The sequence below is a fragment of the Sciurus carolinensis genome, chromosome 1 (assembly GCF_902686445.1).
Source record: "Sciurus carolinensis chromosome 1, mSciCar1.2, whole genome shotgun sequence".
In the NCBI taxonomy this organism is placed as follows: domain Eukaryota; kingdom Metazoa; phylum Chordata; class Mammalia; order Rodentia; family Sciuridae; genus Sciurus; species Sciurus carolinensis.
The window spans coordinates 9,729,521-9,757,330 of NC_062213.1; the positions used below are offsets into that span (position 1 = coordinate 9,729,521).

The 27,810-nt window shown below is 53.0% G+C and overlaps 2 protein-coding genes across 4 annotated transcripts in view; one reads left to right on the top strand and one right to left on the bottom strand.

Annotated features, from left to right (window-relative positions):
* Window positions 1-27,171, top strand: part of Sla (Src like adaptor) — a 54,590-nt gene extending 27,419 nt beyond the window's left edge. Inside the window, exons 1-8 of one of the 3 annotated variants that reach the window (XM_047522993.1) lie at window positions 6,912-6,964; window positions 14,209-14,445; window positions 15,621-15,720; window positions 16,654-16,740; window positions 19,350-19,453; window positions 20,842-20,973; window positions 24,463-24,595; window positions 25,362-27,171. In XM_047522993.1, coding sequence (XP_047378949.1) covers window positions 19,426-19,453; window positions 20,842-20,973; window positions 24,463-24,595; window positions 25,362-25,575 — 507 coding nt within the window. In that variant the 5' untranslated portion in view covers window positions 6,912-6,964; window positions 14,209-14,445; window positions 15,621-15,720; window positions 16,654-16,740; window positions 19,350-19,425 and the 3' untranslated portion in view covers window positions 25,576-27,171. Of the gene's footprint in view, window positions 1-6,717; window positions 6,965-14,208; window positions 14,446-15,620; window positions 15,721-16,653; window positions 16,741-19,349; window positions 19,454-20,841; window positions 20,974-24,462; window positions 24,596-25,361 lie in introns of those variants that run through there. The other 2 variants (XM_047522987.1, XM_047522983.1) reach the window with 2 other exon arrangements.
* The window catches only part of Tg (thyroglobulin), a 222,849-nt gene that overhangs the window by 55,709 nt on the left and 139,330 nt on the right, over window positions 1-27,810 (bottom strand).

The following is a 27,810-nucleotide window of genomic DNA, read 5'->3' on the forward strand; positions in this document are numbered from 1 at the left end:
GGTGGTGCCTGCCCAGGGTCATGGAGGCCTGGGGCCTCACGAAAGTGGGAGGCCTCCTTTCAATGGAGCATGGAAGCTGTGTTGGGGACGGCCCCTGTTGTCCACCCTGCACACCAGACGCCCCTGCCCACACACAGCCCCCTTGCTGCCTGCGGCACGTCTGGGTCCTGAAGGCCCCTGCTTCCACAGGGCCCAGAGCCGCCGATGCTCTAGTGTACGCTCAGCCGTCAACTCTCTAACCTTCCTTGGACAAACCCAGCAAGGCCGATGTGGCTGTGTCCATCTGGGGGTGGACGTAGAAGGAGAGGTTCAGCGACTTAATAAATTGTGGAGTTAAAATTTGGCTCAGTTTGGTCTGGTCCCAGATTTGGCTTATTTCCATGTCTTGAAACACCATGAAACGTGTTGTAACCTGCTGTGGTCTTGAGACAAAGCCCGTCTCCCCAACAGCCCGAATACCCGCAAAAGCCCCTTCTGAGCACGTCCCTAACGCGGGCCCATCGACACCCACGGCAGGCTTAGCAGTCAGTCCCTCGTTGCAGACAAACAACCTACTGTGTGACTTTGGGACCTGCCTGCCCTCTCCCAGCATTTTCTGTTAGAAAATTCTAACAGAAATATTAAAAATAATATCTAATTAGAAATAATTGTCTAATAGAATATTAGGAAATTCTAGAGAGTTGAATTACTGGTTCCGGTCGGTGCTTGGTTCTCCCCTGGGACTGAGGCTGAACCCCAGCCCTCGGCCAGCATCCAGCTTCTGTCCGTTTTCTGTATTGAGCTCCTGGGGAACTTTCTTTAAAACGCAGTGTGAACCAGCAAGTGTGAACTGTCCTGGAGGAGTGATCCCAGTGTCCTCCAGTGGCCCCCGGCGCCCCTGCTCTCCCGTCAGGCACAAAGAGAAGGCCGGAGGGCACGTGCGCCTCACTGAGCTGGCCACCCTCTGCAGGTCTTGCCCTGCCCAGCCTCCTGGGGACCGTGGCTGTCCCTCAGGACTTCTCTGCAGGGAAAGGAGAGTCAGGTGGGTGAAGGGCCAGGCAGGCAGACCCGGCCTGCGCTGCACCTGCCCTGCGAGGCAAGCGGGCAACAATGTGGGTCACGGGGCGGGCAGCCCCAGCAGCCCCCAGCTTGGCACTCAGGGAGTTGCACCTGCTGAGTGAGGTCAGGATGTGGTGGGGTGCCCCGGAAACCTTGCGAGATCCTTCGCTGGGAGACAACCGATGCCAAGCACCTTTGCCAGCTCTTATTTTCTCTGAAGTAAAGTGTCAGAGCCCAGGCAGAGCCGAGCGCACCCCGAACTGGCTGGGGGAGTCACAGGGACAAGTTGGGACACCACATCATGCTTGAGGGACTTGTTTCAACTGGCACTGTGAGTTGACTGGCCACCATGCCCTGCCAAGGATCCAGCATTTGTGAATTTTTAGCTGCCATTTATCAACCACCTCTGCTTTAGGTGTGATTTATAATTAAACAACATTGAAGGGAGCATATTTGTATTCCAAATTGATGGATTTGAAAGTCAAGGCTCAGAGAAGTAAAGGGGACACACAGCCAGGAAGTAGGGAGCTGGCGTCTGGGCCAGACCTGCTTGCTTTGAAGAACCTCCTTCCAGTCTTCTTTGTCCTTCCCCAACTTTTAACATAAAAGCAATTCTCACATAGGGAAAATTTGTGAAAAGAATTGTGTAAAGAAAACTTGACAAATAAGATCATTCACGACCCAAGCATGCCCTTGGAAACACTTGGGGAAATTTCATTTACTATTTTCTATATATGGCATATACAAACATATGCAGATTAAATCAACATGAAATTGGGTTGGGGATGGTGGTGCACACCTGTAATCTTAGCAACTGCCTCAGAGGCTGAGGCAGGAGAATCGCAAGTTCAAGGCCAGATTGGCAACTTAGAAGAAAAATATTTCTTCTTGGACTTGAAACTCTGTAAGCACAGCTAGTTCACCTTTCATGGTGGTGTCCTGTGGCATTAATAACTCTTTAAAACACTGTCTTGAAAGCTGGACAGCATCCTGCACAACCGCTCCTGCCAGCTGATCACAGCAGCCTCCTGGCCTCCCTCCTGTCCTTCCTGCTTCCCACAGCTGGATCCCTAGACTCCAGCTGCCAGTCAGTGCCACACAACTTCCAAGAGACCCCTTGGGCCTCGGTGTCCCTCGTATGAGAGATTGCCCCCAAAGCCTATGGTTCTCAAAGTTTGCTTTCGTGACTTTGAAGAAATCATTTTTCTATTACCTTTTTCAAGCGCCCAGAAGGGCAGGAAGACAGGGCAGCACTTCCTGGTGGTCCCAGGCGCTGGGTTTTAGCCAGGCCAATTTGACTTGAAGCCCAGCTTCACCCCTTACTGTGCTGAGCCTCTCGCCGGGCGGAGGGTAAGAGCTGACCAACCAGGTGGGGTGGCAACTCTGGGTATCACTGCTGCTATTTTAGGGAACGTGTGCCATGGACTCGGGGTTCCCCCACCCCTGGCAACGGGCTCCTATGCTCTAGAAGAAGGTTATGTGCGTGGGCCTGCTGCTGTCTCTTTGTGGAGGACGTCTGCAGGAAGGAGGGAAGGCTGGCCTAGTAGAGGCCACGGGGACTCCAGCAGTCACACAGACTTTGGTTCCCAGGGGACAGGGCAGGAGCCCTACCTTCGCTGGCTGGAGTCCCCACGTCCTCTCCCTGTTGCATGCTGAGCAGGGGCCCAAGACACCTTCCTCTCTAACTGCCAAGCCCAGACAGTGGAGCACAGGCGGGCAAGGGGTACGAATGTGTGCCGGGAGGTCACTGGGTGGTCCCAGGGAGAGAGGAGGACTCCTAGGGGCTGAGCCCTCCATCTACAAAGTGACGCAGGGCATGCAACAAAGGATCCCTGGGCAGACAGAAGCCTCGTCAGAAAAGGGCTGATGCTGGCCACCTCCCTCACGCCCCACGGCAGCGCCCTGAGGGCCCTGGCCCTGGCCTCTCCCTACCGCGTCTGCGCCACTGGCGGCCTGCCTCACGCTGACCAGCAGCCTCCCAGGGGACAGGCAGCACCATGGGCCCAGAGGCAAAGTGCATGGGGTCTGAAGCCAGGAGATGCAGGGTTTCCAACCCTGGGACCAGGCAGGCGAGCAAAACCTCATCTCCACACCAAGAGGGTGAAAGTCATGGCAGGCTGCTGCCTCGCACGCCCTCCCTGCCTCCCCTCGATCCTGCGGAATCTAAAGACAAGGTCTGGATCTGCCCAATGGGACTTTGCAAAAATTATGATGGCTCTTTTCTCTTATTAATAATTTTCCAGAGCCACGGAGCCTTGATTGCTCGAATGAAGTGGAGTCACAAGGCTCCCTCTCTGGAGATCAGCTTTCTGCTCATCTCATTTCTCAGAAGAGGAAACTGAGGCCCCAGGTCATGCAGAGAAAACAGCCTTGGTCTAAAGGCCTGGGGGAACATAAGGCAAATCCTTGTTGGGATCTTTTGCCCTGGAAAACTTGGAGTCACACGTAGAGGCAGAGGCAGGGAGAAGAGAGCCCCGGATGTTCAGAGCCAGTGTTAATTAACTCATTTCTCTTTTGCCCTCTTCTTATTGTTCCTGGAAGCAATTATGTCTCTCACCCTCTCCCACCTCCAGCCACTGCACAGAGCTGTCGCAGATTAAATCAAATCCTTCAGCGTTTCATTAGGGAGACTCTACTCTCACCCTCGGGGGCATTTTCACTCTTGTCAAATAAAAACCTTTTTTTTTTTTTTGGTGAGTTAACTCCTTCTTGGGGCTCCTGGAGGCCAGTGGCAGCCTCTAAGGGGCCGCTGAGAACCGACGGGCTTTTGGGGGCTCACACAGTTCTTCTCTCAGAGTGAGCTCTGACCAGCCACCAAGGCAGAAGAGAGGAGGGGCTAGAAAAGGAGGACCAGGCTCTGAGGACCCCCAGCTTCCTCACCTCCAGACCCCGGTATGTGTCTACTCTTGGATGGAACTCAGTGTCCCCTTCTGAAAAATGCAAGTTCCAATTTCTTCCTTACTTTTTATTTGTGCTAGACTCCAGGAACACTTCAAAGGGCACACCAGGGCCTGAGAAGTGAGGTCTCTGACGGGAAGGGAGTTTGCCGGGGAGCACAGACTTCCGGGTGCGTGTTCTGGTACAGGTGTGATATAATGGAAGGGGAGAGAAGGGACATTATGGCCACACCCTTCTGCTGGGAAATGGCTGGGGGAGGATGGAGTGGGAGGGGAGGCTGGCCGGCTGGGGAAGGGCCCTTTGCTAGTAGGTGTCTGAGGGCATTGATGCGGACAGGGCTCGGGCACTGTCATTAGGTGCTTTGACACCTGATGCCAAGGGTCAGGCACCCGCACAGGAAGGCATTATCCAGGGAGCTGAGTGAGGCTGTGCTGTGGCTGGGGACACCTAGGAGACCGGGGGTGGGGGTGGGGCCAGCATGCGGTTGTCTCAGAATGATCTCTGCTGAGGGCTCCCCGACACCTCAGCAATGAAGCCTCAGCAATGACAGAAGGGGGTGCTGGGCCTGGGGCAGTGGGTGCATTCCAGGAAGCAGCAGGACCAGGGCAGGGCTGCTGCCGGCCCTTGGAGTGCACTCTGCGTGTCACAGACATGCTTCGCGAGGCCCCGGGGGGCCAGCCTGCTTGTGTAGCATACGTGATCTGCATGGGGCTGGGCTCTGCAGTGGGCAAGGCTACTTTCGAGCTTCCTCCCTGGGAAAGTCCAATCTGGGAGCCTCCTAGGTGGGTGGAGAGCAAGGTCCTGCCTGTCTCCAGGTCCTGGCTCAGGTGGCACTGGGGCGAAGCCTGGAGGGGTCCACCACACTGGGGAGAGTGGGCTCCACTCATGGCAGCTGTCTTGGGACATGTGTGTTTTCTAGAATGCCTTTACCAGGCTCGGGCTGGGGACAAGACAGACACGCCCCTTACAATGCAGCCAGAGCACGGCTGCTGCAATCTGCGCTCCCTGGAGGTGACCCCGCCCCGGCTGTGTGGGTGGGGGGAGGGGTGAGCCTAGGGAAAGAGGGCCTGGCATTTCCAGTCACCAACACCCTGGGGCCACAGAACATAGGGTTCGCACTTCACTTTAGACCTGAGGCCATTTGGTGCAGCCTGCGTGTAGAGTTTTTGCACATCTTCTAACGACCTTGGGAATATGATGTGTTAGCTTCTGTTGTTCATGTAAACATTTAGTACAGGATCACTTTTTAAAAACAATATTGGTTTACTTTGTTTGTGAATCTACTAAGAATCCCACCCCTCACCACTGTCCCACCCAAGTTAGGAAGCAGTGCAGAGCCCCCCAATCTCATCTCCAAATCCGTCTGAGACCACACTTCTCTCCAGAATCTACACAGATGGCCCCCAACTTCATCACAGCTGGATTTGGAGATTTTTCAGCTGAACATGGTGAAAAGTCACATGCATTCAGTGGAAACTGGGCTTTGAATTTTGAATTTGCCCCTTTCCCAGCCGAGTGGTATTTGTATGACCTGTCTCTCCAGTCACAGCTCCCTGTCAGTCACAAAGGGAAACGACCCACACCCTACAGTGTGCTATGTCCAGCTGTGACATTCTGTGGGTCATCTGCTCAGTGCACTGGGACTTGGAGGGTATTTAGCATGTGACGGGTTTATCAGGACGGGGCCCGCAGTCAGTGCAGGAGCACAGTGCACATCAGACCTTGGACAGAACATGAGGCTGGGTCGGAGGGGACCGGCCAGCGTCCAAGCCTTGAACTCCTGGGGCTTTGAGGAGGAGCATTAGTGCCTGGGGACCCTGCCCACCTCTCTGTCCACACAGGCAGGAAAGGCTCCTTCTATGGATGTGACCTTTTCCTCGTTGCTTCAACCATCCTGGGAGCTTCTCTAAGACTATTCTGTACTCATCTTTTTCCTTTTTCAAAATATCTGTATGAGGGTCCAGAATTCAAACATTTATCTTTAAAGACCACCAGGAAATAAATGAGAAATGTCAATAACTAACATGTTTTGAATGCCAGGCCATTTTCTATGTACTTGCAAACCTTATCTCAGTTAATTTTGTAATCAGAGCACAAAGCTGTTCTTTGATTCTCCGAAACTGGCAGGAAAAGGTTAAAAACCACCCCAAGGTCTTCCAGCTTGAAGAATTCCAACCTGGGTGGGCGTGAGGAGCAAAAACCACTGCAAGCAAGCTGGAGAAGGAGCCTCAGGGGTTGAAACCCCAGCACCCTGTTTACCTGCTAAGTGACTTTGGACAAGCCACTTACCCTCTCTGAGACTGTTCCCTTCACTGCAAACTGGACTTAGGGATGCCAGGACTTTATAGAGATCAAGAGTAGTAGTAGAACTAGAAACGTGCTTTGGCAGCACATAAAGCAAGGGTCAAACACAGAGTGCTTTAGAAGTTGACCTTCTGAGCCTTCTGTGAAAGCACAATGGAGATTTCAGACACAGGCTTGTAGAAACAGCAGGGGCCCTCCGCACCCCTTGAGGCTGTAAAGTCATGCAAATCCTAACTTTTGCTGCTCTGAATTTCTGGTGCGGGGGCTGGTGCTAGGTTTCCAAGTGAAGGTTCTTTGGGGCCTTCTGAAACGCTGCTAGGCTCCTCTCACGAACACTGCCTGTCCCCTGGGCGCGGAGGGTGCGGAGGAATGGAAACTTCTGCCACCGGCAGCGTTTACTATCAACTTCCCTCTCTGTGGTTTTCCTCTGTCATTCCCTTGATAAAAAGAACTCAGCTGCGCCAATGTAACCAACACTCGCACATCGCATCTTCACATAAAAACAACCGCCTTTCAAAGAGCAGGCTGCGTGAGAAATGGTGCACCATGCAGCCTAAACTGGGTCATTCTCCAGGCAGAGGGCTCAGGGAGCAGCTGACTGTCCACGTGTGTCTCTTGTGCCGTAGGCTTCGGGCATCTCCCACCGCCCCAGGAGTGAGGGAAATGGGGAACAGCATGAAGTCCACCCCGGCACCACCGGAGAGGCCTCTGCCCAGCACAGATGGTAAGTCCCACTTCTTTGGTGAGATGCTTGACTGTCCTGAGAGTCCTGGCGAAGCCTGGGAGACAGTGGATATGCGGATACTTCTGGAAACGGTGGGGGTTTAGGAACTTTTCTCTCACACTTTGTGGTTCCAATATTTCATCAGTAAAAGTTTAAAAGACTTTGTTGACATTGTGAGGTGGATCTCTGAGGTCCGCTGTTGAAGCTCTATTTTATAAGTGAGGAAACCGAGGCCCATGAAGGGGATATGGTTTGTGTCATCAGCGATTCCCAGAGTCAGATGTCCAGCCCAGGACCGTCTGGTTCTGGAAGCCAGTCTCTTGTCGGCCGCACCTCACCATCTCTCCATCACATGCCATCATCCGTAGAGCTGGCCCTGCGAGGGCTTTATCAGTAGTGGACACTGACCCTGTGACGCCCTCCTGAAAATAAAGGACCCTTGTACCCCTGGCAAGACGGCAAGGCGCCAGGAATTCCAGGGGAGGCCCAATGTGCAGTTAATCAGTGAGGGAAGAACTGTGCTCTCTGGAGAGAGGCCAGATTGGGTCAGACTCCAGAGTGTCCTCTGGCCTGACTGTGGGAGGGAGCCTCAGCCAGCTGAAGGCCCAGGCCTCTGTGTTCTGGGGTTAGCTACACTGATCATGTCTGAGACCTTTGCTTTAGTTCTGAGGATGCTGAGTCCAGGCAGCGAGGGGCTCTCCGCGTGCGTCCCCTGGGTCCTCTAGGGCATTGGGAAGGAGACGTGAGGGAGGTCAGGTGTCCATCAGTGGCCACAGGGTGAGTCTTGGGGGATCTTGGAATACTTCTGCCACCCACCTGCGTCACAGCATCTGGGACCTGGTGTCTGTCTTCCAGCAGAGGAGGCCATGCCTGTGTCCCTGCACCCACTGAGCCACAGCGCTGAGCAGACTTCAGCGGGCACAGAGGGCCACCTTCTCTGCTGAGTGGACGCTTGATATGACAAGGGCTCCTGCCCTGCCTCTGGCTACTGTCATCCTCAGCTTCTACAACCCCTTAACGAAAAATCTTTCTCACTTCTGCCAAAATGAAGCTGCCCAGCTGCCCAAATGATGCAACCCGCTGGCCCTTAGGTGCCTCCAGGGAGACGGGGACCCTGCCTCCCACTCCTTTCCAGTAGTGACTCTCCTACTAGCTCTTTGTTCTCTAGTACCTGCTCTCCAAGCCAAAAGGGAAAAACAGAATGTTCCCAGGACCAAGGAGATGGGACCATGAGATAAGAGGCAGCAAGGGTGTAAATTCGGGGGGGCCTCTGAGGAGAGAGGTCTCTACCCCCACGCAGAGCTCGGGGCAGGGGACACCGCCGCCATGCCTGCCAGGTCATGTTCTCCTCCTCAGTCATAACCTCTACTAGAAACTGTACTGCAAGGCCTGGGGCCTGGCCGGCTCAGGGCCACCTGCCCCAACACACCTAGTTGTCACCAAGCAGCAGGGCAGAGGGGTGGCATGCTTGAGCAAACCCCACAAAAACACCAGCCTCCCAGGAGGTGCGCATTTGCCTTCACTTTTAAAATGCAAATTGTCGTGAAATTAGTTGTTCTTTTTCCACTGTGTGGGTGGGAGGCCACCTCTGAAAAGGGGGAAGAGGGGTCTCCCGCCCCCACCCCTGATTGAGAGAATTCCCCAGGTCGTGCCCAGGTTCAGATCCAGGCGACCACATCAAGGGCTGCTGGGTTGCTTTTCACCCCCACCCGAAAAGTTTCCTTCCAGCAACCAGAACGTCAGTTCCTCTCTTCTGTCGGCAAGGGCCCAGGCGGGCCGTGCTCTCTTGCTCCTACCTGCGTGATGCAAAGGCCCAGGGCTGTCACAGAGAGCCCACACCTGCACTTGCTCTCACGCTCCCTGCGGGCGGCGCCCTCCTCTGACGGCTTTGGGCCAGCATGCCATTGGAGCATCCTCTCACAGGAGCCCTGTGGCAGAGGCTCCCTGCCAGGCACAGGGTCTGCAGGGGCCAAGCTACGGACTTAAACACGTTTTGTGAGTTTGAGGAAGATCATTCTTCCCCCAAGCAAGACCACAAATGCCTTGGAATAAAGATTTCACCATCTGTTTTCCACTAAACTAAGCTTTCCGGAACATTCCTTATTAGTCTAGTCCCAGGGACTCATGTCACAAAACCCACAAAGGCAGGAGGACCTGATGGAAACATGGCCAGTTTCAGGGGCAAAGACCACATGGTGCTTCTAGTGATGTCCCCTGGAAGTTGTGTGACCTCAGGAAAGTCACTCAGTCACCCCTAGGGACTCAACTGTGAAATGGAAGCTGCAACCTTCCCTCCCTCACTGCAGTCTCAGAGCATAGAAAGCACAGGGGTGAAGACTACCAATACTACACTTGGGCTCCTCTGGCTGCACTGGATTATGTCCGAAAGACCAATCCTCGAGTGTTGCAGCAGTAGAACTGGTGGCTCCAGAGCTTGTTTCCAAACCATCCCACAGAATGAATCTCTGTGCAACTCTGCACAGCTCAGACCCCTCCTCTGGGCTGAACACTGGTGCTCAGAACTGAACACAACCCAGAGAATTCCCAGGTTTGCAGGGAACAGCAAGTTTCCATCTCACAAGGACAGTTCTGTCACTCGGCATGATCAGCTCTGCTCTTTGTCTCGTCCCTGTTTAGCCGCACCCTGACTGCAGTCACATCTTACGACCAAATGCTGTGCCAGGGCAGAACCCATACCTGGTGTTGCATGTATGTGGCTACCATGGAAAAAAGGTGTGGGCAGGGCAGAGGAAGGAAGGAGAGAGAAACCTTAAGACCCAGCCTGGCACTTCTCGGTGGGGCCCTTGGACCACCCACATCAGGAACCCCTGGAAAGTAGTTAACAGGCAGATCCTGGCTCCACCCCAGACACGCTCACCAGACCTCGTGGTGGAAGACCATAGCCACAAGCCGAATTCTTTCTGGTTCCCTGGCTAATCTTAGGACCCTAAAACTGGTAGACCTCAGAGCAGCTTATGGTTCTGCCTCTACAAGAGACGAGGAGGCGTTCTCCTGCAGTGTCTCCAGGTCTCACTGTGGAAGAGGACTAGGTACAGAAGGGCACGGTGCTTGCGGTGTGCCACACACAGGTCCAAGCTGTGTGCATACGAACTACACGTTACACATGAAATTACACACTGCAGGCGAATTGCGTACTGTATGTGAATTTACCTACATGAACTCTTAATTCTCAAGAGAATCCTCTCCAACTAGCAGTTGAAGAAACTGAGGCACAAAAAGGTTAAGTGACTTGCCTGAGTCCCCCCAGTTCAGAAAGGACAGTAGGCTTACAAAGCAGGAATCCAGCGCCCTCTTCACCACCACATCACACATCCAGGGGGACTGGCTTTCAAGAGGCCTATGAGCTGAGAGGAAGTGGGCTCTTCAGAGCTGGGGAGCTTGCCTGGTCACCAGATTTAATGACACAGACCCTCACATGCCCTCTTGAGGGATCCTGTGGATGAGGCACCTACATTAGATCTTGAAGTAGTTTTCTCTTTTCTTTTTGGGTCTCATGCGCCAACTGGTCCATGACATAGTTTAGGTAAAATGTGATCATTCAACTTTTTTATCATTGTACTTTTAGTGAATATCATAGAAACATAGCAAGTCCATAAATCCATGATTCCACATTTCTTAGAACAGGACTACAGTGGCTTTAAGTGGATTAATATTAAGAGAAACATCATCAGGTCACTAGCAGTAGAGGTGGCACTTGACTATGACAAAGGACAGACTGGTGGCCGGAGCACAGCCCTGGTGCTCCAAAGAGCTGACCTGGGTTTAACACCTGGCATGCCACTGACCAGTCAGGTGTTCTTGGGCTAGTCTTTGGATCTCCTCATCCTGTCTTTCCTGATAGCCACCATGAGACGGCTACAGCCTGTCAGCACCACGGGGTGGGGAAAGACTGAATTGGAAGCACATCACAGCACCAGCCCAATGTGGCTCACTCCAGAACCATCCACCTGGTCCCGCTGCTGGGCCCCAGGATGGAATTGAGGAAGAGCAAGGAGGGTTGAAAGCCACTGAAGTCTGGGAAGCTCGGTTCTCACAAGAAACACGTTCTGGGTCTCTGGAGGCCAGAGATAATTTCATCCTATGCCCTAGGCCAGCTCCTCCTGAGGTCCTGCAGCTTAGAGAGTGGGAACCGACCCCGATGACCTCCGGGTCTGTCTGGGTTCTAGGCTGTCCACTAACACTTGGAGAAACAAAGGTTTGGGTAAGGAAGAACCCTAGAGGGTCACAGGCCCGCGGTTCTTGGTGTCAGCAACGTGGCAGACCTTCCGCCAGGCCACTAGGCTCTGCTGGGCTGTGTCTGGTTGTTCTTGTGTGTGTGTGTGATTTCCTGAAAAAGTTACTGGAAGTCGGGCCTGCGGTGACCCAGCAGGAGCCCCTGAGTTTGGGCATGGCTCAAGGGAGTGTAAAACCAGAAGCTGAAATCACTGGGCCTCAGTTCCCAGGCCCCAGCTGCCCCCACAGCTTGAGCCAGCCCCCGGGACTCAATTGGAGTGGCCTTTGTCCTAATCTGTTAAGGAAAGTGGGGAGACCCTGGAAATGAAGTATCCAGGAGTTCCACTTGGCTTCATGGCTTGGGAATCCTGATGCTTCCCTGGACATGTTACTAGGGCTCGCCCAGCTTTGGATTCTTTACCCTTCAAATAAGAACGTGTATTCTGCAGGGTCGGGCGGAGAACTGGAAGAAGGAATGGCGAGTTTGACACACAGTTAAAAATGAAAGCTGCTAAGGATATTTTCAGCCTTCAAAAAGAAAATGGTCCTGACACTCCAAAGAATAATGCAAAAGAGGCCTCTCTCTTTTTTGACTAAGTAATATTTGTGGCCAGCAAGTTCTGCCTAGGGCCCCTTCCTTTTCTGGGCTCATTTCCTATTTTATACTTTTGTACATTCTGTTCAACCTGACTCATTCTTGAGTTGAGCTATCAGCAAATATTTGATATTTTGAAATTCATCTTCTGCTGTCACCAAATACAGTTTGTGTTTTGATGAGAAAGGCCATAGAGCAGACTCATCGGTACTGCCACTAGATAGTGGCAAAATTCACAACACTACTGACTGAAACTGGTTGTGGATAGTGGGATGGTAGCCCTGCCCCTCAGGAAAGGGTACAGGTTGCCACTCACTGGGCAGACTCTGCATGTCGCTGTGAAGCACCGTGGACACTGACCCCACCACGGGAGGCAGATTTTGATATTTCTCATTTTTATACGCGAAGAGATCAAGCTCAGATTCATTAAAAATAAATCTGTCCCCAAATCGCAGAGCTATTAAGTGGTGGGGTGGATTTCAGCCAGGTCTGATTATTTCGAAGCCCATTCTCTTTCCATAAAGCTCTTCTGAAAATTCTCTCTGGATTTCTTTCCTGCTCAGCACACATTTCAACACTTAATTTGTTTCCCGCCTGCTTCCGCCATGCTCCTGTTTCTGCCTTTCTCATTTATCCAGCTGGGTTTGAATGGGTGGCTCTCCTTAACGCCAAGGGCTCCGGAAGTACTTGATGATATGTTTGAACTTGAGCAGTAAAGGGAACTATCTTACCCGGTATTCATTTCACTGTGGGGAACACAACTCCTGGAAGACTCAGAAGGGACCCTGGCACAATCGCTTGCTTAGAAAGGCCACACTGCCCCACAGAGGTCCACGCCAGGCTGCTGCACTGGTTGGTGGGTTCGTCCTGTTTTTCTAATGCTGATGGTAAGGGGTTGGGGATGCATGTCGAGTTCCTTGCAAAGAACCAGGCAGAAGTTGTCTGATTCTTAAGCAAAAGCCCAACGCAAGGTTGCCTAAGTGATATTCAAGTGTTACAGATACAAAAACATCACTGCTGTGGAAATTCCATAGAAACTTCTCTTTACTGTTGCAAAACTGAAACTCACTAGCCCCGTAAGTCCCTTTTCCTCCATTGGAACAATTGGTTGTACTGGGATTTTGCTTTGGTTGTTGTTTCTGTTCAGTTTTGTTTTTAACATCATGAGGGATGGTTGTTTTTATTTCTTGAACCAGACATCAAAACCACAAGCTCCTCACCCCTCCTAGACGCAGGCTGCATCTCAAGGTTCTACTCTTGTCACAGATTCCACGTTCTGGGACTCTCATTTCAATGATCATCTTTCACAAGGGGCTTCTGGGATGGCTGCCCACCCTGCTGCAAGCCACAGAATAGTTCCCTTCCTCCTGGATCAGCTTAAAAATGCAGGACAGAGGCCTTTCTTCAGGGGTTGCTCCACATCTGCATTCAATATACCTGCCTGGAGCCTCCTTAAAGGAACAGGCCCAGTGCCGGGCTCAGGGCCATAAGACTTGGAAGGCACATGGGCTCTTCCTGGAATGCACAGCCAGCTGGGGACAGACATCGCCCAGTCACACAAACCTCAAAATATGACCCGGGGTCTCAACTTTAAAGGAGAATGCCAGGGAGTGGATGTAGGACTCGGAGAGGCTGAGCCCCCTCTGGGGAGGCTACAGGTGGTGAAGGGAGGCTGAGGGGGCACCTGCCTGTGCAGGCAGACAGCACAACCCACACAGAGGCTTTGGGGCCCAAGGAGCCTGGCCAGCCTGGCACCCTAAGCCCAGGCAGCTTAGTGAATAAATGGTCTTTTCAGATTCAGGCATCATTAGACCAGGAAGAAGGGGTTTCCATCACGAAAGCATTTCCAACCTGCCACTTTCCAGACTAGGAAACTCAGGCCCAAGACGGAAGGGTGTGTCCACACTTGGTCACTTCAGCTCAGTACAGTTGGCCTCAGAGTCTGGGTGGATTTGCCAGAAGACTGAGCAGACCAAGTGCTGTGGGCCCCTCCCCAGCACCACCCACCCCAGGTGCCCGCGCCTTGGTTTGCATTTGAGTTTCAAATCTGGAGGACTTCCAAATTTGCACAAGCTTCAGGCCACCTAACCCAGATCACCTCTTATTAGAACTCAGAACTTCTGGCTTCAGACCCAATACAAGTTTAGCTGCCTCTAATTAGTACTATTATTATCATTTTGCCTCTAGTTATTGAGTGTATCTGCACGGCACACGGTAAGAACCCTGTCTGAATTCAGTGAAGCATCAAGGGAGGGAGACTCCCCTGGGGCTCAGGCATGGCTTGCTGTGGGACGGAAGAGGCCTCGCCGGGCCAGCCCCTCCACGGCCAGACACTGCTGCTCCTCAGGAGCCCTGACTTTTCTCCAAGAGTCGCAAGAACACCAAAGGTCACTTTTGGTTTCCGTCTCACACGCAGGAACTTTTACTTTTACGTAGTTAATTGTCAGCGACTTGGTTTCCTCAAGTGAACAGCACATCTGAGTGTACTGTTCCACTGCGATGACTTCCTCCTGATTCATTTATCAACTGATGACCGAACCCTGTACCGGAAGGCCTGTTCACCCCTCCTACTCACCCTAGAGCTCCACCTCCTTTGACTCAGTCTGTCCCAGCGACTTAAGAGCTGGAGGCGAGGATGTGTGCACTGTAAGAGGTGGGGATGGGGCTCAGCCCAGGGGTTCTGGATCCTGGCAAGTGGCCTGCTTGGGTCACCCAGCCAGCACAACTGAGTGGTGGGTTTTCTCCAGAATTTCCTGGGGTGAGGGGACAGCAATGACTCCTCCCATGATCGTGGGCATACTTTCTAGACCAAGGGAACCAGGCTTGTTTTGCTCAAGGATGCCGGGCTCAGGTAGGTGCTCAGTAAATAGCTACCAAATGAATGAATAAATACGTCACCAGATCTGGGAGTTCAGTGACCCAGCCCACAGGGGGAGTGATAGCAGCCTCAGAGATTATGGTTGCTGCTGTTTTTTGCAAGTCCTATCATTACCCGGAACATACCCAGTACCCCCTGCGCGTAATGCATGCGAATTATGGCAAATCATTAAGGAGGTAAAGCAGACACCGCTGACGTCAGAAAGGAAATTCACATCTGACCACCACATCTCCAGAGTAAGCTGTGCTCACATGGACCAGATAGCATTCTTTCCTTTTCCAAAGTTCACTAAAATTATTTTCAATATTTGTACAATGAAAGGTCCTTCATTTTGTCTTCTACCATGCCCACCCCCAACAAGGGTCACTGCTAACTAGATGGTCCACACAGCTCCCCACACTCTGCCAGGAAGGAGTGTTCTGTAACCTCTGAGTGAAGAGCCTCTTGGTCTGAAGGTCCTCAGAACTCATCCCTCCGCATCCCCTGACGCCCACTTGCCACAGATGTGAGACACCCCAGCCCAGCTTGGGCAGCTGGGGCCACAGTAACAGAAGGGAAGTTGCTAGCACTCTGTCATCCATGAGATGGTGCCACACACTTTTATCTCATCTCAGAGGGACTCCAGAACAGAGACGGGCCCCGTCCTAAAGATGGAGAGATGGAGCCAGTGGCTCAGGCAGACCCTGAAGTTGGGTCTGTGACTTCACCTCACAGGCTTTGGATCCCTCAGATGAGAACATCAGGGTTAAGGCAGGCCTGAGAACAGGAGTATGCTGCTGGCCTCAGGGGTCCTCATGGACTGCACTACCCTCTGTGAGGGGCCCGGGGCACCTGGGCACAGGAGGAAGGTGTGTCCAGGGAAACCCGCAGCAGCTAGGTAGGTCCACACCCACTCCCAGGGCTTCACTTCCTTCCTGTGACTCAAAATGCCCCTCTGCTTCATCTCCTAGGACTGGAGAGTGACTTCCTCGCTGTGCTGAGTGACTACCCATCTCCTGACATCAGCCCCCCAATATTCCGCAGAGGGGAGAAACTGCGAGTGATTTCTGAGTGAGTTAGCTTTTCAAAAGTTTTATAATCCTCAAAACAGGATAACCTCAGTTTGAGTGGGAGCATTAGACTTATAGCTATAGTTGTCCAGTTCCACACAGGCCCTGGTCCTACTGTGGGGTGAGAGCTCTGGCCCACACTGCAGCCCTACCCCTTAATGCCGCTGGCCTCGGAACACGTCAATGGCTCCCCAGGGACTGCTGGACCAAATGTAGATTTTTTTTTTTTTTTTTTTTTTTTTTTTTTGGTGCTGGGGATCGAACCCAGGGCCTTGTGCTTATGAGGCAAGCACTCTACCAAATGAGCTATCTCCCCAGCCCCCCAAATGTAGATTTCTGAACTTGACTGTGAGACTTTTATGATCCCAATTCTGCTTCTCGGATGGGTCTCATCTCCTGCCACACGTGCTGGGCAGAGGGACCCAGGATCTGAAAACACTTTGATGACCAACAGACAGTATCAGCTCCTATTCCTGCTGTCCCTTCAGTGTGATGCCAAGCTCTCTGCAGAACAAACGGGGGCTCCGAGTCCCTTTCCTTTGGTTCTCATTGATACAGACACATGCAACTATCTTCGGTTATATTTCAGTAACCCAGTAAGTGTTGGTTTTAAAAAGCCTCCAACTATAGCACAGCAGTTGAGAACATCAGCTGCTGATCCCGGGAGGTGGCTTCTGCTAGCACGTGGGATTGCTTCCAAGCTAGCTTGTGGGGATATCTGCTGGGTATGTGTACACACACACACACACACACACACACACACACACACACTCGAAACACTCAATTTTCAAATGGAGAATTTTGGGTCCATCTGGGCAATAACAGATCTCAGAAGAGAACTGACCCCCGCTGCCATGGGATAACTGCTGACCCTGTTCACTTGACCTTGGTTTTGCCATTTACCCATCCTGTTCTTGTCTTTCTGTTCTGACAGTGAAGGCGGCTGGTGGAAAGCCATTTCTCTTAGCACTGGTCGGGAGAGTTACATCCCGGGAATCTGTGTGGCCAGAGTCTACCATGGGTGAGTGCCTTTCCCAGACAGCATCATTAAGCTGTGACTCAGGAGAGGGCAGAGAGGCGTTCCAGCATGGTGTAGTGGCAAGGAAGGCACTTCTCCACCCACCCCCATCTCCACCCTCGGGAACGATGCAGACCCGGATGGATCCCGTCCACCTGGGGACCTGGGTTCCCAGGGGTGCATTGAGGGAGCTGGGCTTTTCAGCTGCAGTGAGGTGCTGCTGGTGCTCAGTACCAACTCCCCGAGTGCCGGACCACAGGAGGCAGGGAGGCGTGGCAGCTCAAGCCATCTAGGCTCAGATCCCACCTGTCACTCTTGCCCAGGCAAGGGAGTCCAGGCTGCATGAGTTTCTGAAATCATGAGTTGTCAAAAAGGAAGCTCAACATCGAATGCTGGGGATAGTAATATGTAATGATATGACTAAAGTGCATGGCTGTTGGGAAAACGAGACAATCCCCGAGTAGTTCCTGCAGCAATGCCAGATGTCACAGCGAGACTCTGCCAAGAGCCACATCTTATCAACTCCATATTCAGCAGCACAGGGTGCTCCCTGCCCAATGTGCCACACACCCATTGGACAAGCAGATGAGCCAAGCAGAAGAGAGGCCATGGCGACCTTGGGCGTGGCTGAGGGAAGCAGTGTTTCTTCCCGTGGTGGAGCAGGGGCGGCTGTGGCACAGCACGTCTGGGCTCACGTCCTGGCTCCCTCCGCCTAGGGAAGGGCCTCGGCAGGTACTTAAGCCACGTCTTCTCACCTGTCAAGCTAACGGGGCCAGACCTCAGCAAAGAAGTGCTCAGTGTAGAGGAAGCGGGAAGGAAGACCCCTGCCCAAACACACAATAGCTTCTCATCCAGAGCTGCGTGCTCATCTGGTGAAGCAGAGACGACCACACAAATTCTCTGAGGACTGGAATTCAGTATGCTGATTTCAGTATTGATGATCTTAATCATGAATATGGAAAACACTTGTGTGTTGAGGCTGATGAAACTGAACATGAGAGCCACCTTCTGAAAGAAACCCAAGTCACATATGGCTTCTAAATCAGGGTTGTCTCTGATCCATTCATTCCTTAGAAATACACCTTGACACCGTCATGTTGAAGATGTGGACAGAAGCTGCCAGGGGCCGGGGATGGTGGGAACCCAGACGAGCAACACAATTAGGACCCCACAGGACAACTGATTTAGTAGATGCATTGACATTTCTTAAAATACAGAACAAAGGGCAGTAAAGTGTAGTAGTTGTGGAATTGGATGTCCCAGAAAAATGTGTTCTGATTTTACTCTCTCAGTTGCTGACATGGTAATGGGCACAAGTTATTTAATCATTCTTTCAGCATCCGCATTTGTGAGAGAGACAGTATCACTCATTTCAGGGAGTTGAGGTGAGGATCAGAGTTCAAGTGCTTAACACAGCATGTAACGTACACAGCATGTAGTTCATATTCCTACATTGCTGCTGTTGCTGTTTTGTAGACTTTTATATAGGAACTTGAATAAATGAGTTTTTGTTGCATACACTCAAATCATTAATATTTCATAAACTGTGCAGAACTCAGGGAATTGTTGAAATATTTGGCCAAATATGACCTGATGTTGATCCCATATGACCTGATTATGAACCCAGCAGCAACAGCAATGAGCACTTACATGAATAAATAGAACCTGTAGGTCTCCCCACACCTGGCGCTTCGGGGCACTCAGTCAACTGGCCTTGCTGACCTGGACCTGCTCACATGCCCTGGAGAACCTTAAAGGCTTCAAGACAGCAACACATGAATGCCGGCCACAGCTCACACTGATGAGGACCTGAGAGAAGTGCCCCAGCCGCCTGCTGACCATGCACTTCCTGCCCAGCTGAGGTCTGGCAGAGCGTGGTCTGCAAAGAGCCCTTTCACCCGGAACAGTTTCCTTTGTGTCCAAAGCAGCTTCCCAGGAGGGCTCAAGAGCAGCTCTTCAGTGGGTGCAAAACCCCACTGCAAAACTGAGCACAGACACCGTTTCTTACTGTTCAGTGAAAAAAGCAAGGAACACATCAAAGCCCCAGTGAGATGACAAGTCTTTGAACCCTTGGGAACAGAGGGCGCCAGAGGAGGTGAAGCCAAGGCGCGGCGGGCTTGTTTGGGGTGCCTCCGCAAGCCACCTCTCCTGCCCTCCTTCTTGCTCACAAGCATACACCAAGCCTGACACCCTGGATGCCACCCTGAAACCCACAAAACAAGGACACAGGGAGGGTGATGGTGGCAGAATGTGTATGGTGCACAGGAAGCAGACTGCACAGCCACGGAGGGCACTGCATAACGCATGTGCCATGCATTTCATATGGGTACTTTCCAGCGGGCATTGGAGGAATGGGCTGAGAGGCCCCAAGCATCCTGTGTCATTATCCAGCCTAACAATGGCCAGCAATAGGCACTCGGGACACTTCATAGGCAACGGTGTACATGTAAGTGCGTGAATGAATGAGCGGGTGAGTGAGTGAATGAAGAGCTGACATCCCTCCTCCTCGAAGCCCCTCATCTCCAGTCACAGGACTTCAACTTCACACGCACCCTTAGCTGGGTCTAGGTTTCTCTGGGCAGGGTGCTCACGGCTGTCCCCCTATGTCCCAGGTGGCTGTTCGAAGGGCTGGGCAGGGAAAAGGCGGAGGAGCTGCTGCAGCTGCCAGACACAAAGGTTGGCTCCTTCATGATCAGGGAGAGCGAGACCAAGAAAGGTGAGCAACCTCTCTCCATGCCCATCGGACAGGCAGGTCTTACCCCTGGCTGCCCCTCCTGCCTCCACATGCACATGGGTGCAGGTGGTTAGCTCCTTGCAGCCACGTCCGTATGACCCCAGTGAGGCCAGCATGACAGCAAGGGGCCCAGAGACAGGGAGCAGGTGACTGGGTACTACCACGGCCCTCACTAAGACTCCTGTTGGAGAATTTTCCATCAACTGAGGACAAAACCGAGCACCAGGCACGGGCAGCATGCTGGGCACACAGAAGAGGACAATGGCGTGGCCATGGCCCAGCCTGTAGCCACCAGCCCTGTGGTTTGCACAGGTTTACTTCTCTGAACTCCGTTTCCTCATCTGTGAAGTGGGGAGAGCCTCCCCCTTGTACGGTGCTGAGAGTCAGATGTGATGATGTTTGTAGTGCCATGCTGTGTGGGAGGGCTTTGAGATTAGCGTCCTCGGGGCCTCTCGGGGAGACAAGCTCCTGTTCCTGCTCGCCATGATCTTTATCATCATTTCCTGCGTCAACAGAGCAGACAGCAGGGTCCCTTCTGTAGTTCTGAGCAGGAGTTCCAAATTCTAGTTTTGGACATGAATTACCCTCTCTCTTAGCCTCAGTGTCAGGCATTAAGGACAGCCCTGTGCCTGGATAGAGTACCAGTTAAATGTCACAGGAACAAAACCCTTGGTGGCTAGGATTCCCCCACTGGTAACTGTAAGACCAACTGTTCAAACATAGGAGATCTTTCAAGTTCTCACCCTGCTTCCTATTTACTCCTGTCAAGGAAGAGAAGGCAGAGTATCTGAGTATTTCCCAGGCACCTGCCAAGGGTCAGGGTCACCTGGCAATAGAGTCTTCACCAAAATGAGCACAGCCTGGCTTGGGGAAGCATGATGGCAAATAGGGGACTTTAAAGTGCCACAATGACACTTTTGTGAAAGACTTGAATGTCCTAGAGGATCCCCAGCTCAGAGCCCCTAGGCCGGCGTGGCCAGGGGAGGGAGCGCCCAAGTAGGTCATGGGTGACAATCAAACTCTGAGCAGTCAAGATGGCCTCAGGATTCACAGGGAGAAGGTGGCACCCCAACATTCACATCAAAGAGCAAGAGTAGGCTCTGTACTTGGAAACCTGGGCTGGCAGTGTGCTTCTTGAGTACATTAGGGAGCTGCTAAAATAACAGTGCCCTGGGCTCTCAACAGGGAGCCACACCTGAACAGAGGGTCCAGGGTGGGAGGGGCTGTTGCTCCTGGCAGGGCGTCGTGTCCCAGCGTCACTGCAGTAGCCCAAGGGTGAGCAGTATGTGCCTCTGTGGAGGTTGGCCAGCCACTGGCTGCCTTTGGGAGGGGACATGAGAAGTCACTAACGTATCCTCTGCCTCCTGCAGGCTTTTATTCACTGTCTGTGAGACACAGGCAGGTGAAGCACTATCGCATCTTCCGCTTGCCAAACAACTGGTACTACATCTCCCCGAGGCTCACCTTCCAGTGCCTGGAGGATCTGGTCAATCACTATTCAGGTAAGAAAGAGGCGGGACTGGGCGAGGAAGCCCCTCTGAACTACCTGCATGTGGCCTCACCAGCTAGGTTGAGACCCAGGTCACCAACAGAAGCTGGGGATTTTTCCTTGCTTTCTGCCCATTCTGAGTTCTTAATATGCTAATTCGGAGTGCAAGCTGCAAGCTCAGATGGCCTCTGAGCCCTGCTGTAGTGGGTAGAAAGCACCTCACCTCCAGTCCCCCTTCTCTCCCTCTGGAAGCCACACAAGCCAGCAGGCCCTGTAGGCACAGCCACAGACAGCTGGCACCTCTGCATTTTCAGGCACGTTGTTCTGAAGTGCCATTCATTTCCCCTTCTGCTTGTCAGAACGCTCTTCATCCTCCAAGGCCAACGTGGGCTGCCTCTGTGAAGAAGCCTAGGAGCTAGACTTCGTTGTCCATCCTTTCTGTCCCAGAATGCTCCAGGTGTTCCGCTCCCTTGCCCTCTGATAACTGTGTGTCGTGGCCTAGTTAATTGCACACTCGTCTGTGTTTCCCAAGGAGATCCTAAGGATGGGGGTCTATTTATTACTTTGTGTATCCTTGCTGGACCCAGGCGACCAAGACAGGCAGCATCCTCCAAGTTGGTGGAAGCATGGTTAAGTTTTGATGGAGTGATGAAGAGAGAGTTGAATTCAACTGTGAAGGTCCTGAGAGCCAGCTCGGGAGTTGGAATTGTACCCCATGGACGAGGGAGAAATTGTAAATAGCAGCTAAGTTTCCAGCAGCTGCTCTGGCACCTTGGAGTTTATTCCCAGCTCTGCTCTCTGATAGCTGACCTCCTGGGCTGAATATTTGCCTCTTGGTGCCCCATTTTCTTCCCACACAATGCAGACACCAGTTGTCCCTACTCTCAGGAGACAGGGGGGCTGAGGAGAGGACCTGGCCAGACCTCGAGCACCTATGGGTGGCAGCCACTTTTTCTCAAGTGGAGCTACTTCTTCCCCCTCTTTTGCTCTGCCTGCTCGAGGGAGGCAGGGAAGGAGTTGTTCTCACTTTGTTAGCAGCTTCCCTTCTGGGTTTAAGGTGCCTAATCTTGAACCCAGGGGCAACCTTGTCAGCATTTTTTAGGATTCAGGGTATTGAATCAAAGAAGACAAGGCCACTTCAAGGAGAAAGGAACCCACACAGTCGTTGGGTGACATCCCTGACCTGTGAGCAGTGGCAGGTGATGGGAGCCGAGGCTGCCGGGAGAGGCAGGCCCACGCTGAGATTCAAGCTCTGGGTGATCTTAGCAAGCGCTCCACCCTCTCTGTTCCTCATTCCTGGGAGGAGTGACAGTGGCCCTGGCAGGGGTTACATGATCATTAAGCATCACCGTTCTGGTGTCAGGTGCAGCACAGCCTGGCGCCTGTGGCAGATGCAAAATAAATGTTTACAAATATTACTTCTGTGCTACCTGAAAAACCTAGCAGTTAGCTAAAAATGAAAGAGGAAGGGAGTCCTGGAAACACCGGCTTTGCTGGGTATGTGCGAAGGTTGGTTTTGGTGTTTGGCTTTTAATAACAATCATCAGAGGGGTGTGCAGACCATAAATTTTGCATAGACAGACGCAAACATGAAACGGATTCCTCCCCGGCAAAGCTCTCACAGACCCGGAGGCCAAGAGGCTGTGGGCCGGGAAATGGGGAGGGTGGCACACCAGCGCCCAGGAAGCGCCTTCCAGAAAGACAATCCCGGCCCTCCCATCGATTGACGGGTGACAGCCATGGTTCTCCTCTACAAAGAGCTGAAATGGGTCTGAAAACACAAGATGTTTTCTTCTAAGATGTGGGCAAGAACGAAGGGAAATGGAGAGGAACAGGGGACTCTGGAAGGCAGGGTCTCAGGAGCCTCAGGAGTGGGAGGAGGGAGCACCCTGGTGAGCTGTGTAGCTGTGTCCCATCTGGGAGGCAGAGGAAGAGTTCTGTCTTCTCCGTTTAAGAGACACTGAGCTGCTTTTGGAATGAGAACCTGGTCCCAAATCAATGAGATGGGGGTTGGTCACATTCTGTGTCCCTTGGCAAACAACCTGAACCTGGGATCCTCAGTGTCTTTATCTCTAGAACGAATATAAAATACTGCGCACAGTGAAGGGACCTTGGTGCGATGCAGTGGTGGAGCCGGCTCAGCGGGCTCCTGGGTCCTGCCTATGTCAGCCCCTCTGCTCCTCCAAGTCCGTTTGTTGCCCAAGTGTGAGCTACGGAGGGCCACTTCAGGGCCGCCTCAGGGCCACCGCCTGCGGGGCTCTGGATCTGACTTCGTCTTCCTCTCTCATACGCGGGGGGTAATTATTTTAGATGCACAGCCAATCAAGCGTCCCTCTGAGCTCACATTCCTGCGCACCCACGCAGGTGACACCTGAGCTCATGGTGCAATCAGACCGGAAGCCAGGAGCAGGCACCGGGACTGCCGCTATGGACAGGCTGGGGTGCTGTCTCACCAGCTTCCTGGTTCTGGGCAGGCACCCCAGAGACCCCACAGACGGGAGCAGGGCTGTCAGAGCTGCGGCATGCTTCCTGCCAGCTGAGGGCCAGCAGACGCTAGCAGTGCCTCACATTCAGGGTCATGCCTCTCCCCAGGGACAAGGGAAGCACGGGGATCCTCAGCCTGAATAAGGCTGCTCAGACTCTCTGACGATGGGCTGGGGAGGCTTCTGGGACACAAGGAGGCTGTGTCTTAATGCACCTGGGGAGATGGGGCCCTCAGGCTTAGCCATTTCCTACCAGCCAAGGGGAAAAGCAAGGACCTTGCTTAATTTTCTTTCTTTCTGCACGAGATTCTGGGCTAGAAGAGGGATCTTTCTGATGCTATCATGGTCCGCTCTCCCCTTGCTTCTCTTCTTCCTCGCTCTGTGTCTTTCATGCTTTTTGGGGGTCCTTTCTCCCTCCCTGCCCTTTTCTCCTGCTCCCTCTCCCCCGCTTCCCCGCCTTCCTGCCCTCGTTTCCTCTATCTTCCTGCCTGCAGATGCATTTGATGCACCTGAGCAGTACAGAAGCCTACTGTGTGCTTTGGGGAATCCTAATGCACACGTGCTATAGTAAAACCTCCCGTGTGCTTTGGGGAATCAGCAGTGTGCTTTCTTGCGCACAGGAGAATTCTGCTGCAGGGCACAGCCCTGCCCTCCCGTGGGCACCCTACCAGCTGTTCCCACTTGTCCTCATGCTCTCCTTGTGTAGTCAAGGAAACGGAGGCTCAGAGAGGTTAATTCACCAACAGAGTGAAGCCGACACTCAAACCTGCTGCGTTGATTCTGGGTCCGCAGACCCTCCCGCTGCCTGTGCCTCACTAATTGTACAGCACGTTCAGGGCACGTTAACAGCCCTCAGACGACTGGGTGTGTGACTCTCGGCCTTGCCACTACCTTCCACACCCCCTTCAAGTCCCTGCCTCCATTTCCCCATGCCAGCAGCCAGGAGATGGTGCCCAGGCCTGCACTCCACACTGACTGTGGCTTTCCCTGGGCCTGACCCTGTCTGCTTCCCTCTGCAGAGGTGGCCGATGGCCTGTGCTGTGTGCTCACCACGCCCTGCCTGACGCAGAGCACGCCTGTCCCAGCAGCGAGGGCCTCCAGCTCCCCAGTCACCCTGCGCCAGAAGACCTTCGACTGGAAGAGAGCGTCCAGGTGTGTGGGGGGTGGGTCCCCTGTGAGCGTGTGAGCCTGAGACAGCGTGTGAGCCTGAGACAGCGTGTGAGCCTGGCTCGTGAAAGCCTTGGCCTAGTATCATTGGCCACTCCCCACCACGACCCTCTGTCCCCTTGTTCTGCTGCAATTTATGAGTCCCCACTCAAAGCTAACAGCACGTGGTCTAGCCAGACACCCTCCTTGCTTTTTCTAATCGCACAGGTCCTAGTCTCCCGCACAAACCAATCTTGCGTCAATTTCCTAGTATTTAAGACTCACTCACGAAACTTAAACATGCCACCAGATTCCTGAGGTGACTCATCTTTGCTCAGAGAAAAACTATCTTCCACTGATCTAGTCTGTTTTTTCCATTGCCAGCCATTGAATTTTGAGGTGAATATCCATGAATTGTGATTGGTGGGTTGTCTCAAGAATTGAACAGGAATCCAAATTCATCCCATGGGTAAATTCAAAGAAAACCAAAGATGGCTGAGAGATGAACAAAACTGCTCTTCCTCATAGAAATACTCCCCAAGATTTATAGTGGGACGTTTTAGGCATTGGAGAAGACAGTAGTTCAGAGAGGTTGAGTGGTTTGTCTAGGATCACACAGCCCACAAATGTAAAAGTCAGGGCAAGAACAATAAGCTAAAGGAATACTAATCAGGCTCTTTTTTTCCTTCCTTTTCCTGTTCTTTGTCCCCGAACCCTTCTCTGTCAATATCCTTCTCTTCTCCCTTCTTCTGCCACCTGTTCTGAATCACAGACTACAGGAGGACCCTGAGGGAGCAGGGAACCCACTCGGGGTGGATGAGTCCCTTTTCAGCTATGGCCTTCGGGAAAGCATCGCATCCTACCTGTCCCTGACTGGGGACGACACCGGCCCCTTTGATCGGAAGAAGAAGAGCGTCTCCCTGATGTACAGCGGAAGCAAGCGGAAGAGCTCACTGTTCTCGTCACCACCATACTTCGAAGACTAGCTGCACAATAGACACCCTGGTTTGCACCTGAGGCCACAGAGGTTCTGACTGTCACCTGGGATCTCGCAAAAGGCAGGGTTCTCCGGTCTCTGGATGTGCCACACCTTCTGGCCAGGAGACCCATCTCATCTTCTCTATCCTCATGGTGACCAAAGGAACCCCTCCCCAACGTCTGATCAGGGCTGTGACACAGGACATGTCGGGTCGTGATGTGTGTCTCAAAGAGCTCAGTATGCATGGGAAGGATGAGCACATTCCTCACGAAATGGCCGAGGGCGAGAGGAAGGTGGACCCGGGACCGAGGCCTGCAGCAGGCGGGTCTGCTGATCGGCGTCAGGCCGAAGCTGCCTTTGCATCCACAGAGACCTTGGGGTGCTCCTCCTCCTTCATAAGAGACCCGCTGACCCTGAACACTAGCCTGAAGGACTTGCTAGCACCACAACAGGAGCCATGGCATGCTCCTGCACTAAAGCCACGTGGCCTGAAGTTGGTAACCTCCTGGGTCCACGAAGGCAGGGGACATGGGGGCAAGGGAGGCAGCTGGTGGGGGAGGGTGGTGGCCTGGGACTCGGCCTTCCAGGGTCTGCAGCACAGAAGGAGATTCCCTGGCCGCAGGGGTACTTGCCAGTGTGGGTGCATCAATGATTCCTCCGTGACATGTAAGGAGGCGCTGGCTTGGGTCCCGTGTGAGGTGAGTGCCCAAAAGGAGAACAGCAGCGACTCGGCCCCAGCAAGGGGTGCAGAGTGGGACAGGCAGGGATCAGCAGGTAGCAGAAGAGCAGCTGTGCATGGAGACCGACCCCTGGCCTAGGATGGGCTGGGGTAGCTGGGGGTGGCCCAGGGGCTCCTGTGTCCAGGGATCTGCATGGAGCAGAGTGTAGGGCCACTGGACGCTGCAGGAAGAATGGCTGAACTTTTTTAAAGCGTGGAAACTGATCACTTCTAAGGAACGAATTCACACCACATTTTATCCTAAGAAGGTCTGGAATCCACATGAATGCAAACACTGAGCTCCAGGAAAGAGAGGAAGTCCTGCCATACACAGCTGTAAGAGGTGGGGCCCAGACACAGGGCGGGAGAGGGGAGGGTTCACCAGACAGGACCCTGCCGAGAGGGAAGCGCCTGCAGACAGCTCGTGACTCACTCTGCCCCCGCAAGGGACTCTGGGGAGGGGTGCGTGCACGTGGCCCATCGGTGTAAGCTCACGTGCGCGATCTGTGGACATGAGTTCATGCAGCTGGTGATACGTGCATGTGTGTTTACGTGATTGGCTCTGTCACCAGATGCCAGGGTATTTATACAAGGAGGCATTTGTGGCTTCCTTGATAATCCCCCGTGGCTGTTCCAAAGCCACCGGCCAACATGTGAGAAAGGAATGCGATACTGGGGACAAGGACTTCCACCTGGAGGCTGGTGCCTCTGAGCTCCAGATATCTGTTCAGCATCTTCTGTGTTATTTTCCATTGTGACCAATGTGACTGGAGCGTTTGGGGAGCCCCGGGGGTTTTCTAGTGGGAAGCATTACACTTTGTTCAATCATGTATTTATTCCTGATTAAAGTAAGCCTAATAAATATTTAAACCTTGAATGGGGGAGCTTCCAGGTCGAGGTGAGTGGAAAGTTCTCTCGGGTTCTGGGCGAGAGGGCCAGAGTGAAGGACAGCGAGAGAAAGCTTCCTGAGGACAGCCTCAGCCAGAGGCCCTGGCGCTGAGGTGCCTCTACACTGGGAGGCGGGCGAGGGGCGAGGGGTGCAAAGTCTTCACCATCATTATGAGAACCACACACACTGGCTATTTGGTACTCTGAGAATTTCTAGAAACGATTCCTGGGCCCTACCAAATAGATAAGTGCTCTAGGTTCTGGGGCTATAGCAGTGAAAACAGATGGGGCCTCTGATGTCCTGGAACTTGATGTCACCCATAACAGGAGGCTTTCTGATGATGGGGAGGAACATGCAGGAAACAACAGGTTCCACGGAGCCCAATGGGCAGGGGCTCTCTAGATGGACACTGAGGGAAGGCCAGCAAGTGGATGCAGACTTTGAGCTAAGGCCTGGAAGAGGAGCAGCTGACAGCCATGCACAGATCCAGAGACAGTGGGGGCAGGGACAGCAGGTAGCCCTTGCAGGCTGAAGGCACCAGGAGGTGGGCAGGGCAGCAAGGGCTGGGTGTGCGGAGAGGAGGGGAGCACCCTGGGGAGGGGCCAGGCCTGCAGACCCGCAGGCCCTGGAGGGAA